Here is a 14,204-nt window from a genome sequence, read left to right as displayed (position 1 = left end):
CAGAACTTTAAAACTGGACCTTGAAACCAGACCTGCAGTTAGCTCACGTGTCTGTAATAACAGCGGGACAGAGAAGACTGTTTTCATGGGAGTTGTAGTTTTTTCTGTAATCGTTGGTTTCACCTTCTAATATCCAGCTGCTGTAGTGGACTGACGGGTCTCAGAATATAATAAATTGCAGGAACTCACTTCATGTTTTCAGAAAGACCGATGAAAGAAATGCTGAATGACAGATTGTGTTGAGTTACACAGGAAGTCAGACAGGAAGTGATGTAATGACTCCCAGTATAAATTCCAAAAAAGTCTGGAAAAAACAAAAACAAACTGAGTTTTTCTGCTTCCTGGAAGGACAGACTGACTGAAATGAACACAGAGTTGATCAAACACCGAACACACCAACTTCAATCGGCTGTCAGCTGACTGGGGGGCTGAATTTGGGGGCTAATTTGTTGTGAACTGCCCCTTTAATTCCTCATGTTAAAGGTCAGAGTAGGTTCCTTTCATTTACTCCTCTCCTCCCGTCCTCCTCACCCCAATCCCACTCTCACCTCCCATCCTCCCCCATCATCCTGTTCCTCCTCTATGCTAATTAAAGGTTCCCCTCCTCTCCTCCTCCTCACCCTCCTCATCCACTCTCTGTCTCACCGCCACATCCTGAACGACCCCTTCTCCCCCTCCTCCCCCCTCTTTCGTTGACCTTAACTCCTCATGTTAAAGGTCAGCTCGGCGTCGCTGCTGCTTACTGATCATCTCATTTGGAAATTATTCTGATTAATAAGTCGGGCAGCTCTTTTGAAGCGTCTCCTCTGGCCCGGCTGGAGAAGACACATATTGACTCTCCGGGTTTGGTTTCTCTTTTGATGTCTCACTTTAAACTCGCAGACCTTGAGGGCTTTAATTAGCATAGAGGAGGAGGAGGTCAGGATCAGGTCTGTAATCCCTGCTGGAGTCGACCTCCACACTGTTTGGCCAGAGACACAGTGAGGTACGCCGTCCTGTAACTGTCAGCCCGCAGGTTCAATCCCTGCAGCAGCAGCTCTGTGAGCAGAGGGGGGAGGCAGGAGGTGAAGGGACAGGAGATACATCAGGATATAGGTGGAGCTGTAGGAGTCCACTGTGTTTCAGTTTCACTCAGTCAGAAGTTTTATGGCTTTCTGATGCGTTCGGCCTGTGTTTAGTGTTTGCACCTCCTCTCTTTTTGCATATGCATTTAAGGGAGGATCCAACAGATAGCAGGTGGAGACGTGTGAACAGAGGCTGATTATGTATTTTGCTGGATTTACTAAAGTCTCACAATTTGTGACGGCCCGCCTCTGAAAAGAAGCTTAGAAACAGCGCAGATGGGAGTCACACAAACCGTGACGAACTCCAGAAACATGTGGTCTGGACTAAGAATTATCACAAAAAAGGAAAACCAGCAGTGTTGAGATGATGTCTGCATCTCTCCCAGATGAACTGAACACCTTCTATGCATGCTTTGAGAACAACTTCCCGGCTGAGGAGGTACAAAAGGCCCAGGACCTCTGCCCACTAGTCATATCCAGGGACGATTCAAAAGGATTAACCTACACAAGGCACCTGGACCTGATGGCATCCCTGGCCGAGCTCTCAAGATGTGTGCAGATCAACTGGCAGATGTCTTCACAGTCATTTTCAACATCTCACTGCTCCAGTCTGTAGTTCCCAAGAAGGCCGCCGTCGTCCCTGTCCCCAGGCCGAGACGGTTTCCCAGAGCAGCACAGCAGCTCCAGACAGCGACGCTCACAACTCTCCTGCTGCTACAGCTAACATCACAACAGCAGCAGATCCTGGCAAACTAAAGTCAGCTGAATGTCCGCGGGCAGGTCGTTTAACGTCACCTGACACACATCATGGCTGAACAGGGTTGTGCGGCTCGGTCCGAGCCTCCGTGTGGTTCCCGTTCACAGAGCCGGGCTGCGGACGAACAGGAGGGTTCAGCGCTCACACTGAACGCACAGCTAGCGGACCGCGAGCAGAGATTCTCTGAATCTGACAAAAAGACGTGTTTTGGATTAGAATCGCTGACCCCGCTGTTAACACCACCTCCACCTGCTGCTCCATCCTCTCTCTCCACCGTTTGCATTGAGTTGTGTTTATTTTGCCTTCTGATTACGTCACTCCATTACTCAGGCCATGCTGAGTACTGCATTAATATTTACAAATATTGTCTACACCAGTGGAGTTGAACTGCTGCCAAAATAAATGTTTTGTGATCAAGATCACTACATTATCGTTCATTTACTAAACTTGACAAACTCCCAGCACCTGCTGAGTACTCTTTCATTCCCAGAATGCACCTGGAGGTTCAGTCCAGGAGCTGACAGTGTAATGATCTGCTGTCTTAGTAAATCAGGAGCTAAATACACACTGATTAAAATGAAATCCTCGTTATGAAGTGTGTTGACACTCCTGTTAGTTTATTAGTCTCTTCATCTCTTTGTGCAAATGTGCACTAAAACATCACAAACACAGCTGATTGACAGGGCTGGTAACCAGTGAGAGTGGACCGTTACAATCTGTGAACAGATAAATGGCTGCTCTGAGGTCCTTCATCATCATCATCATCATCATCTGTTCTGTCTGCTGTGACGCTGCTCATGAATGAGTTGAGGTAAATGTGATTGATGTGTGTTTTATCCAATCAGGAGGAGCTGCTGAGGCTTCAGAGAGAGAAAGGCAGAGCTCTGGAGGACCGACGACGCCTGGAGGCGGAGCTACAGGTGCTACGAGCCACTCACAGGTCAGACTATTGAAGAGGTGGAAGTCTCAGCCTTGGTGTCTGTTGAAACTAAAATCCTATGTCCTCATCTCTCTCCTGCGCGGTCTTTGTGCGGTGACATTGTGGCGTCTTTACTTTTCCCAATGCACCTCTGCCATAACCACGCCGCAACTTCCAGACAGCCAATTGAGTTGGAGTTCTACTTGCTTCATTGGTTTGTTTACAGCGCGCGACTGACAGGATGCTTTTTATATGTTGTTAGCGTGATTGTGATGATCTTTCTCTGATTAGTGATGTTGTTAGCTAGCTAGCTTGCTAATCACTGCACTGATTCTGAGGTAAATTATCCTGTTTTGAAGTGAGGAACAACGACCAGCTAACGTTAGTATGTGGTGATCTTTTTTCGTTTACAAAGAGGCTATACATAATAACGATAGAGCCGATATGAACTGATTTTACTATGCTGTAACGTTATTGTTTTACATGTCTGCTGAAAAGGCAAAGAAAAAAACCTAACATTAACTAGCTAGTAATAGCTAGCTAGTAGTAGTAACAAAAGTATTTCACAATAAGACGGTGTAGTCCGTCATTCGTCCAATAGTGTTCTATCGTAGAAAAGGTTTCAGTCGTAGTCATAACCATATAAACCAGCCTATAACAACACACACATGCCTGAGCATTGTAAATACCAACAAAAATAGTCCAGGCTGCCTACAAAGGATCCAGTCCTCATAAACAGCCATCACATACAACACAGAGCTAACAGTGAATAATGCAGGTAACTGGGAATAGCCCTTACCTTAAAACAGAACCAACCCCAAGAATGACAAGAATAGCATGCATGCCGATATCTTAGAGTTAATTAGTGATGAATCACCCTCATGCATGAATCATACATCAGTAACCTAGTTGTACACGTGATCCATGATGATGAAGATGCAAAAAAAATACAAATGCATGGCAAAAATTGCATATTGTAAATATTTTAGAGACCCCCCCCCAAAAAAAAAATTTCACAAATCGTGTTTTCAGGGGAGCTCATGTCTTATTAAGAGGAACCCAGCTCCGCCTGTAGTTCGCACCCTGCTGCTTACTGTAGAGTTAACCATTAAACCCGCAACAAGTGATGTTTCTGTCCTCTTGTTGTTGTGAGGTGTTGCTGTGAACACACCTCCAGCAGTTACGGAGCAACGTGATGGACGTCAGTCCGGTCTTCTCTCTGTCAGCTCTGGGTTTGGTCTCCAGCAGCTGCTGAGGGAAACATCTGGCTCTTTAGCTGCTAGATGCTCCGCTACGTTCAGCAGCTGCTCTCTGACTGCGTCTGGCTGCTGTTTGCTGCTCAGCAGCTCGAGTTCAGCGGCTTTTTACAGCGTTTTCTCTGGAAGCGACGCTCTGAGAGCTGAGAGCGAACCAGAGCAGCAGCAGATGAACAACGAGCTGAAAGTCTCTCTGAAGCTCCGTGAAGCCGAGCGGAGCTGCAGGTTCAGCTGATGGTTCAGCAGCAGAGACACCGACACACCGTCACTTCATACATTATTATTATAGAAATATACATTATAGCCGCTTTAAACATATTTGGTGTTATGCAGTATTTTGGGGAAAAACCTGCGTGTGTTAAAGTTGAAACATACACCTATAACGGAAAAATAGAATAGATATATAGAATAAATGCAATAACCACATGGCACAGTTATTATAACATTTATTTTCACCGAACTAACAACTATTTTTGTGTAGAATTTGGTCTCTAAAATGTTAGAATATATTAATGACAATCAGTTAGATATAACAGGAGATCGTCTGCAAACAAATGTAACGTATATTGTGAGTAGGCAGTTCACCTCACATACTGTCTGTTTTCAGCCAGTAGCTTCTGCAGTAGTAGAGGTGAGAGGTGACAACCCGTCTACTTCCTCTTTTCATCACTGCAGATTCACATATTCTGGTTTTGGTGGAGAATTCTTCATCCAATCAGCAGCCAGAAAATCCAAAGTGTTGAAAATCATTAAACAAAATCAAGCTCATCTTCACATTTGTGAAGCAGGAACCAGTAAATGTTTGGTATATTAATAATTGATGAATGAAGTTAACTAATTAAAATACTTAAATTCTTAGTTTGTCACATGATAATTGATTTTCTTTAACTTTCTGTTGATCTTTTTTTGGGACTCGTTGGGGGCTGAAAGTCAGACAGGACAGGTTTCATGCTGAATCAAGCTTTATTCAAAATGAACGTGTGTGTGTGTGTGTGTGTGTGTGTGTGTGTGTGTGTGTGTGTGTGTGTGTGTGTTGTTGACCTTTGACCTGGTAACTCAGACCAGGTCCTCATTTGCCAAAAGCATCTTAAAGCTAAAATAATATTAATAACTTTATTTGCACACAACAGAGAGCTGCTAATGTTCAGCAGAACAAAAACAATTGATCATATGTTTCATATCAATAACTATAAGTTGAAGAAAAGTAAAGGATTATTAAACATTTTAAAAGATAGTTATTTAATGCCAGAGGGAGGATGTTCCATACAGAGAGTTTTAGCTAATATATGAACGCGCTGTTGGAAATGAACAGGTTCGATCACATCTGTTCATCTCCTGATCCTTTAACATTGCCTCCATAATACACGTGCACAGTTCAGCCTACGGTGCCATTAGTAAAGCGATTTAAAAATCTGCATACTGTTTTTAATTTATTCAGTCACCACAATCCTATTTGTATGGAGGTTGATTTGTGTGTTGGAAGGATAAACAGAGAGATTTAGACTTTAACCAAAACTTACATGATGTGTGAACCACAAACAAACACGAGACTGTCTGACTTTATCTTCCAGTCTGTCTGCAGAACAATTACCAACAAAATGTTACATGTAGAAACAGTTTAATGTAAAAAGGTTGTAAAGCTCTGCAGCAGAAGAGCGAAACAGAACAGACTAATGTAAGAAGTGAGTCGTGCTGTTTGTCCACGCTGTCTAAACTGTGAGTCTCCATACATCATCAGGATTGATGCTGAACGCCTGCAGAGACTCGGGGGGGTCAGCAGGTGGGGGGGCGGTCTGGATTTTGGTTTTATTTCAGTGTTTTTTGGGGGAAATAAAAACTAATTTCTCCTGTTATTTCTCTTCATTTCTCAGAAAGATTTGATTTTACTTTTTATAACCCATTATGTGTGTGTGTGTGTGTGTGTGTGTGTGTGTGCAGGTTTTTGAAAAATCTTATTTTACAAACATGAGGACTTAAGTCATTCTTCCTAAAACTACAATAACCCCATTCAGACAGGATTAACATCACAGGGGGAGGTGGGGGATGAAACCTTCACTGTCCTCGTCGTTCAGGACGTCATTTTATCCCTGGTGAAATGACAGAATCTGGTCTGTAACAGACATGGAGGTCTGTAAGCTCGGGTCGGACTCGGACTCATTTAACTTATATTGTTTATATTATTAATATTATACATACGCATTTTATTCACGTGCATTACATGTGATGGTTCAGTTGACCATGCACAGCACCAGGGAGAAGTTGGAGTGTGGGGAGTTGCTAAATTCCTAATGCTTCGGGAAAAGCTGCATTTTGGAAGAGTTGTGATTTGATTGATACAAACAACGAACCAATTAGTGATTTGCAGAATCTGCAACCAAATCCTTCAAAATAAGACGGTGTCGTCCCTCATTCGTCCAGCGTTCTATCGTAGAAAAGGTTTCAGTCAGTCGCCTGGACAGGAGGATTGTCATCAGGAAGTCATTCACAGTTGAGAATGACTTCGGAAACCTGATTTCGACTACGACTGAAACCTTTTCTACGATCAACCAAATCCTTACACATGAAAACATAAACAGAAGAAATGTGTTATTAAAATATTTACAGACAAGTCAGATAATAATAATAATAATAAGAAGAAGAAGAAGAAATTGTAGACTTGCAGTTAAAAGATATAAAGACAAATAAGTGAAAACTAAACACTGCAAAATTATTTTATGAGTGTGTGTGTGTGTGTGTGTGTGTGTGTGTGTGTGTGTGTGTGTGTGTGTGTGTGTGTGTGTGAGTGTGTGTGTGTGTGATATTGGTGTCGTCTCGGGCTGGGGGCAGGCTAGTGCTGGTGTTTTTGACCCGTGCAGGCCTCTAAGGGACAATCAGCAGGACAAAGACTAAAGCCTCCCCAGGGGGGCGCCGGAGAGCTGAAGGGGAGGCAGAGACACTGCAGGAGGTGGATCTGAGTCAGAAATCGCACTCCTTCTCAGAGTCATAACTTCCTTCCAGAGGAGATCAGTATCTCTGACGTCCGTCCAGAATAAACCTCATAAGTCCACTTCGACACCAGAGAAGAAGCGGCTGCAGAACCTGCCTGAGAATCCTGCTGTTTCTAAGTTTCCTTCAGTCTCACAGAGAAACAGGAGCTCACTGTGGCTGCAGTTATTACTGAGGGGGGGGTCATGAACCACATACAGATTTATTTGATTTTTTATTTATCCTTAATTTAACCACAAAGGTCCCATTGAGATACAACATCTCTTCTGCCTACTACGAAGCGAGATTACTGGGTTAGCGAGGTGTGTTGAGTCTAAAGCCAGAGTTGTCAGCGTCACGAAGGTGGCTCTCTTTAACCTGCTAGGTCACCATGGTAACTTGTGCTGCACACCTAACCTGCTCCGGAGGAGGTTACGTTCAGACTCTGGAGTTTAAATCGGCTGTAAAAAGCGCCGCCCTTTCAGTAACTCTGTCGCTGACGATGTTCCTCTTGACTAAAGTAGGCGGCACGCGATCGCTCCATTCGCGTCAAACGCCGTCTTTTCTGGGAACGTGCACAGAACCTGGTGAAGATGGTGAAGCTGGCTCACTCCTCCACAGATACAAGCAGTAAACACTGAACAGATCAGGATTTATCAGAAACCAGCTGCTCCTCACAGGGTCGGTGGTTCGATCCCCGGCTCCTCCAGTGAACCTTTTGAAGTATCTGAACCCCAAGTTGCTCCTGATATGTGAGTGGGAACAACCTAAATAACTCCCAAGTCTTCGTCCTCTGTTTATTCCAAATGAACCAGAAATGTAAAACACATCACTTCCTGTCAGATGGTTTTAATAAACAGCTGGATCCCTGCTGCATCTCCTCTGGATCTCTGTGGATTTCCTTTCTGGATCTCACTTGTGTGGCAGCTAGATCTCTGCCGGATCTCTCCTGGTCTCTCCGTCACCTTACAGCAGGTTGACAGCTGTGAATCGGACACTTCTTTCACATCCAGCGTCTGTTTGACTGAAGCTTCATTTGATGCAGGTCAGGAACAAGACTGACCCTCCTCTGACCTCTGACCTCTGACCTGCTACTTGTTGGTTTAGGAGCTCAGTGGACAACAATGGTTCTCTCACACAGGTTTCTGAATATCTGTTTAAAGCAAAGCCCCAGACGGCCCAGAACAGGTTGGTGTATTCACTGTGTTGATTAAACTCAGGTGGCAGATTTAGCAACAGTCGCCCAATTTAAACAAAAATAGTGTTTCGGATTCTGGTCGTTATAAACCGCCGGTCGAGGCCCAGCTGAAGTCTGCACCAACGAAACGATGAATGGCTCCTGAGCTTCTCACCACGGTATCCATGGAAACCTGAAACAGCTAGAGTCATGAGACCAGAAAATCCTTCTCTTTAGTTAAAATGAAGAAAATCAAACCCGCTGGATGTTTCTGCAGAAATAAAACCACATGAACCGTCAGCAGTCAGACTCCAGTCTGAAGTGAAGCTGGGAGAGCTGGGAGAACTGGGAGCTCTGTCTTTGTTCTGTCCTCTGCTGTCCTTCTGCTTTGTTTACCTTTAATTAACCTGAAGCCACTCAGAAGCTTTCAACCTCACAGCTGATTGATTAACCATCAGCTCCTTCACAGTGAGGAGGTCACATGTTTCCTGCAGCAGAGGTTTATTGCCTGCTGAGCGCTGCATCTTTCAGCTCCAAACTTTATTTAAATGTACTGACTTCAACAACATCACATTACTGTCGTTACTGACCCAGCTGCTGAAACGGGACAGAAAACACGCCACCAAGGACTCGACAGACCTGAGTCACTGACTGTCAGGTGACTTTAAAAACATCACAAACATCTCAAAGATTAAAACAAAAAGGTTTTGGAATCCGTCATTTTATACATTTGAACATGTTTCACTAAAGTAAAATCATCCAACTCAGTTCTTATTAATATCTAAAGGCTGAACAAGCTGAACCCTTCAGGTTTCTTCTTTAAGTGCAACGTACAAAACCTTCAGCTGCAGCTTTCATTTAGCTGAATAAGAAAGTTTATGACTCAGTGATGACTCAGTGATGACTCAGTGATGACTGAGTGATGACTCAGAGATGACGCAGTGATGACTCAGTGATGACTCAGTGATGATGCAGTGATGATGCAGTGATGACTCAGAGATGACTCAGAGATGACTCAGAGATGACTCAGTGATGACTCAGTGATGACTGAGTGATGACTCAGAGATGACGCAGTGATGACTCAGTGATGACTCAGTGATGACTCAGTGATGATGCAGTGATGATGCAGTGATGACTCAGTGATGCAGTGATGACTCAGTGATGACTCAGTGATGACTCAGAGATGATGCAGTGATGACTCAGTGATGATGCAGTGATGATGCAGTGATGACTCAGAGATGACTCAGTGATGACTCAGAGATGACTCAGTGATGACTCAGTGATGATTCAGTGATGATGCAGTGATGACTCAGTGATGACGCAGTGATGACTCAGTGATGACTCAGTGATGACGCTGTGATGACTCAGTGATGACTCAGTGATGACTCAGTGATGACGCAGTGATGACTCAGTGATGACTCAGTGATGATGCAGTGATGACTCAGTGATGACGCAGTGATGACTCAGAGATGACTCAGTGATGACTCAGTGATGACTCAGTGATGATGCAGTGATGACTCAGTGATGACGCAGTGATGACTCAGTGATGACTCAGTGATGACGCAGTGATGACTCAGAGATGACTCAGTGATGACGCAGTGATGACTCAGTGATGACGCAGTGATGACTCAGAGATGACTCAGTGATGACGCAGTGATGACTCAGTGATGACTCAGTGATGACTCAGAGATGACGCAGTGATGACTCAGTGATGACTCAGTGATGACTCAGAGATGACGCAGTGATGACTCAGTGATGACGCAGTGATGACTCAGTGATGACTCAGTGATGACTCAGTGATGACGCAGTGATGACGCAGTGATGACGCAGTGATGCAGTGATGACGCAGTGATGACGCAGTGATGATGCAGTGATGATGCAGTGATGACGCAGTGATGACTCAGTGATGATGCAGTGATGATGCAGTGATGATGCAGTGACAGCAAACATCCTCTCCTCCTCTCTCAGCTCTCAGGACCTCCTCACCCCTCCTCCCTCGTTGCCAAGTGACGGCGTCTCTCCAGCAGGTTCGTTGGCGGCAGCTCATCAGGCTCCGCCCCCACAGGCCCCATCCCTGCTGGTCCAGTTTCAGCAGCTGTCAAAGGAGAAGCAGAGCGTGGAGGCGGAGCTTCAACGCTGTCAGGAGGCGGAGCGAGAGGCCAGCGAGAGAGTCCGCAGGTCAGATTCTGCCGTTATACACGCAACACACCTGTCATGTTTTACACTTTAATAGACTTCATAAGCTTCGGATGTGATTTCTGTACTTTACAGCCTGTTTTTCCTCGTTTATTTCTAATGAAGGGAAATTCATTTTACATTCAATTAATTCATGTTCTTCAATAAATAATAATTCATCTTTCTGACAAAGTGAATTGGAAAAGTTCCGTTTTCATTGGACGAGAGAAAATGCTGAGTGTCATCACCTGCTCTGTGTGTGTGTGTGTGTGTGTGTGTGTGTGTGTGTCTACATTTATCAAATGACCTTTACTAAATACCAACGAGCCTGTTGACATGTTAGTACACACACACACACACACACACACACACACTGAGCAGGGTGATGACATCATGCAAAGGCCGGCTGCTGTAAAGAGTTTGATTGGCTGATGGAAGTTTTACCTGTTCGTGTTGAACCAGGTAAAGTTATCGTGTCCGTGTTTAATCTCGTCAGTCGCGTTAGGAGGTGAAATGTTGAGCCACTGCAGGAATGTGAAACCTGAATGAGTTCTGCTCTTTGGGGCCCTCCCTGAACGGGATGTTTGATTTGTCCTCCTTGTTTTCAGCAAGTCACTCTGTGGTCGAACTGGCCACAACCTGTTTTAATGGTCACAAGATAAAAAGGTTAAAAACCAGTGAGACCAGTGACATAAGAGAGCATCTGTCATCAGAAACATGTTGCCTTCAGTGACTCAAGGATGTGTTCAAAGACTGGTTAAGCGTGTGGGACTAAAGAGATTTAGTTTGATGATTCATATTCAGCGGACGTCGGTGTGAGTGTCTCTGCCGCCGAGTTGATCAGGAAGAATTAATCCTTCAGATTTCGACTCGTACAAGATGACGGTCGGATGCTGAATAACGTGACTTCTTCTGCTGCTGCATCTCATCTCATCAGCCTGAAGATGAAGGGATGAGATTCATGATGAAAACAGCTTAAGTCGTCCGTCTGCGTCCTGCGTCGTCCTCCTGGGCTCAAACCCACGGCTTTCTGCTCTAATTTGGCTGCCAGCGGGGGGCGGCCGGCTCTGAAGAGCCTCCCAAGTTTCTGAACAGTGAAGAGAGGAATATTTGCTCTCTGGAGGGGGGGAGGGGGGGGAGAGAAATCTGCTGGTTATTAGAGAAAGGAAGTTTAATTTGGTTTGGATAGAGAGGGAAGGAGCCAGCGGGAGAGAGGGAGGGAGAGAGAGACAGCGAGGGTTAGAAAGTCATTCAGGGTCAATTTTCCTTCATTTGAGCTTGATCTCAGTTTCCTGCTGTTAATATTCCTGTTGAATATCCTGTTGTGATGTAGGAAACAACACGACACTGCAGGTTAAAACGTGACTGAACGTCCTCAAGTAGGAACATAAAGTGAGAAACATGCTCACTGCAGACAGAAACTACGTCAGCGGTAAACATGTAGGTGGAAACCTTAAGAAGAATTCACTGCAGGAAGAAACCTGGCCTCTCTCGGTTCAGACCGGTCTCTGCAGAGACCAGTTCCGCCCGGCAGTTCCTGTAACATTCAGCTCTTCCACACTGAGACAGTGTTGTGGCCTCCCCCGTCCTTCCCCCTCCCTCACACATTCCTCCCCCGTCCCTGTTTATAACAGTGAATTTTAAGACTGAATAAAATCATTCATTCTCCCCCCTTCTTCCTCCTCCTCTTCCTCTTCCCGCTCTTCTTCCTCTTACTCAGGTTGGAGCGTCTGGTTGAGGTTTTGAGGAAGAAAGTTGGGACAGGAAGTCTCCGAGCCGTCATCTAATCTCCTAAATGTTCTATTTTAATTCTTTTTATAAAGTTATTATTTTATCTATTTTCTTCCTTCAGGTTTTTGTTTAGTAAGAAGTTCTGCAGCTCTCTTATTATTACTGTTTATATGCAGTTTTATTATGTATTTCATATTCATATTATGAACCTACAGATGTTTCTCTTTTTCAATGTTTTTGTTTTTTTTTCCTCGTTTAGTATCTTAAAATTATTATAAAACCAAAAAAACTTCTTTGCAGTTATAAAGTTTTTGTTTTTCAGTAAATGTTTGTGTTCAGATGTGATTATGAAATATTACTAATAAGATATTTCAACTGACAGTATAATCAGCTGTTTGTTGTAACGGAAGAGATTTGATTTGTTTTTCTGCTTTATTTTTAATATCATCTGTACTTTTATCATACTTTATAATAAATATGAGTGTATTCATTTTTTCTTTATTTGGTCTTGACATGAAATAAAATGTTAATAATTATTATTCATTAATATCTGTAGTTAAATTCACAGCAATACAAACTGTTCATGTTGGTTTTTATGTCAAATATTTTTTACTGATCACAGAAAACTGAATCTGACTTGATATAGTTTAGTTTTATGCATCAAACTGCTGTTTAATGTAGTGACGTAGTAATGTAGTGACGTAGTAATGTAATGCGTAGTGACGCAGTGTTGGGACCACTGGAACTCTACAGATGAAATTGTTCATTTGTGTGACCTAAACTGAACTTTATATTATTCCAGTGATAATCAACAACAGACATAACTGCAGTAAAACAGCATCTAGATCAGTCAGCCATCAGAAGCTCGTCCATGTTAAACCTGCCATGTCACATCCAGTCGCTGCTGCTGCCACTAACAGTTTAAAGCTGGCACTGCTAAATGTCCGATCCTCATCCAACAAAACTTTCATTGTTAATGACATCATATACAACACGAGACCTGGCTGGATGAGACTGGTAACAAAGAGTTGATAGAGACTTCACTTGAAAATTTTGCTGCTACCTTCTATGCTGATAATTTAAGCTACTTACTATCCAAAATTTCAGGTGAATTTGACTGCATTGTCGTCTCAGGGGACTTCAACATTCATATTGATAACCCCAATAATCCAGATACAAAACAGTTCACTTATCGATTAGAATCACTGGAATTCTCACGTTACAGGGCCTACTCACAAAAAGGCCACCAGATTATCTCAGAGGGTCTAAATATTGCAGTTACATCCATTGTAGATGTTGCCATCTCACATCACTGCATATTTTTTAATATGACCTGGCTCCCTAAGCACAACAACGAGTCAGAACCACACGTAAGCGTTTTATCCATGAAAATGCAATAAGTATGTTTGTTAGTCAGTAATGCTGACGCGGCACCCCCCACCCTGGCTCCATGCGATGCCATGGTGGATAACTTCAACTGTGATCTTGGTCAAATTATTGAAAGCATTGCATCCACAAAAACCAAAAAGGTATTTGTAACACCAAAAGCTCCTTGGAGAAATGGGGTAAGAATAAGAAAGCCAAAGAGAGCCTGCCGGAAGGCTGAGCATAGGTGGTTCACCTCAAAATCTTTAAAAATGCACTTAGGAGCTACAACAATGAAATGAAATTTTCTAGACACTCCTACATTTCTCAGATAATACATGATAACCAAAACAATGTTCAATCTCTATTCGTCCCTATTGATAAACTGCTAAACCCAACAAGATCAATGCCTGCTGAGCTTCTCTCGTTAATCAAATGCCAAGAATATGACACCTTTCAGTCAACACCTAACAGTTTCATATACTAATGGATCTGCCTCTGTCCCTACATCATCATACCACCGTGGAAACAATGCATCATTTTTCACCTATTACCTCTAATGAAGAGGTGATACAGCAGCTAAACTCCTCCACCTGCCCCCTTGACCCGGTTCCCACAACATTTTTCAATCATGTATTCCACTGTCTGTCACATGACATATTAAATATTGTAAACAGTTCTTTACAGTCAGGACTCTTCCCCTCCTCCCTCAAGCATTATGTTATTACACCATTACTGAAAAAGAACAACTTAAATTTATCTGTGATAAGCAGCTACAGACCAATCTCCAATATCC

General features: G+C 43.5%; 1 protein-coding gene across 5 annotated transcripts in view; it reads left to right on the top strand.

The window, feature by feature from the left end:
• The window catches only part of mipol1 (mirror-image polydactyly 1), a 77,005-nt gene extending 64,472 nt beyond the window's left edge, over window positions 1-12,533 (top strand). For 4 of the 5 annotated variants that reach the window (XM_044166182.1, XM_044166179.1, XM_044166180.1 and 1 more), the window contains 3 exons: window positions 2,667-2,761; window positions 10,106-10,315; window positions 12,033-12,533. In XM_044166182.1, coding sequence (XP_044022117.1) covers window positions 2,667-2,761; window positions 10,106-10,315; window positions 12,033-12,099 — 372 coding nt within the window. In that variant the 3' untranslated portion in view covers window positions 12,100-12,533. The remainder of the gene's footprint in view (window positions 1-2,666; window positions 2,762-10,105; window positions 10,316-12,032) is intronic. The other variant, XM_044166181.1, reaches the window with a different exon arrangement.
• Window positions 12,534-14,204: the final 1,671 nt, after the last annotated feature.

The sequence above is a fragment of the Siniperca chuatsi genome, linkage group LG15 (genome assembly GCF_020085105.1).
Source record: "Siniperca chuatsi isolate FFG_IHB_CAS linkage group LG15, ASM2008510v1, whole genome shotgun sequence".
Lineage (NCBI taxonomy): Eukaryota > Metazoa > Chordata > Actinopteri > Centrarchiformes > Sinipercidae > Siniperca > Siniperca chuatsi.
This window is presented reverse-complemented; position numbering and strand designations above follow the sequence as displayed.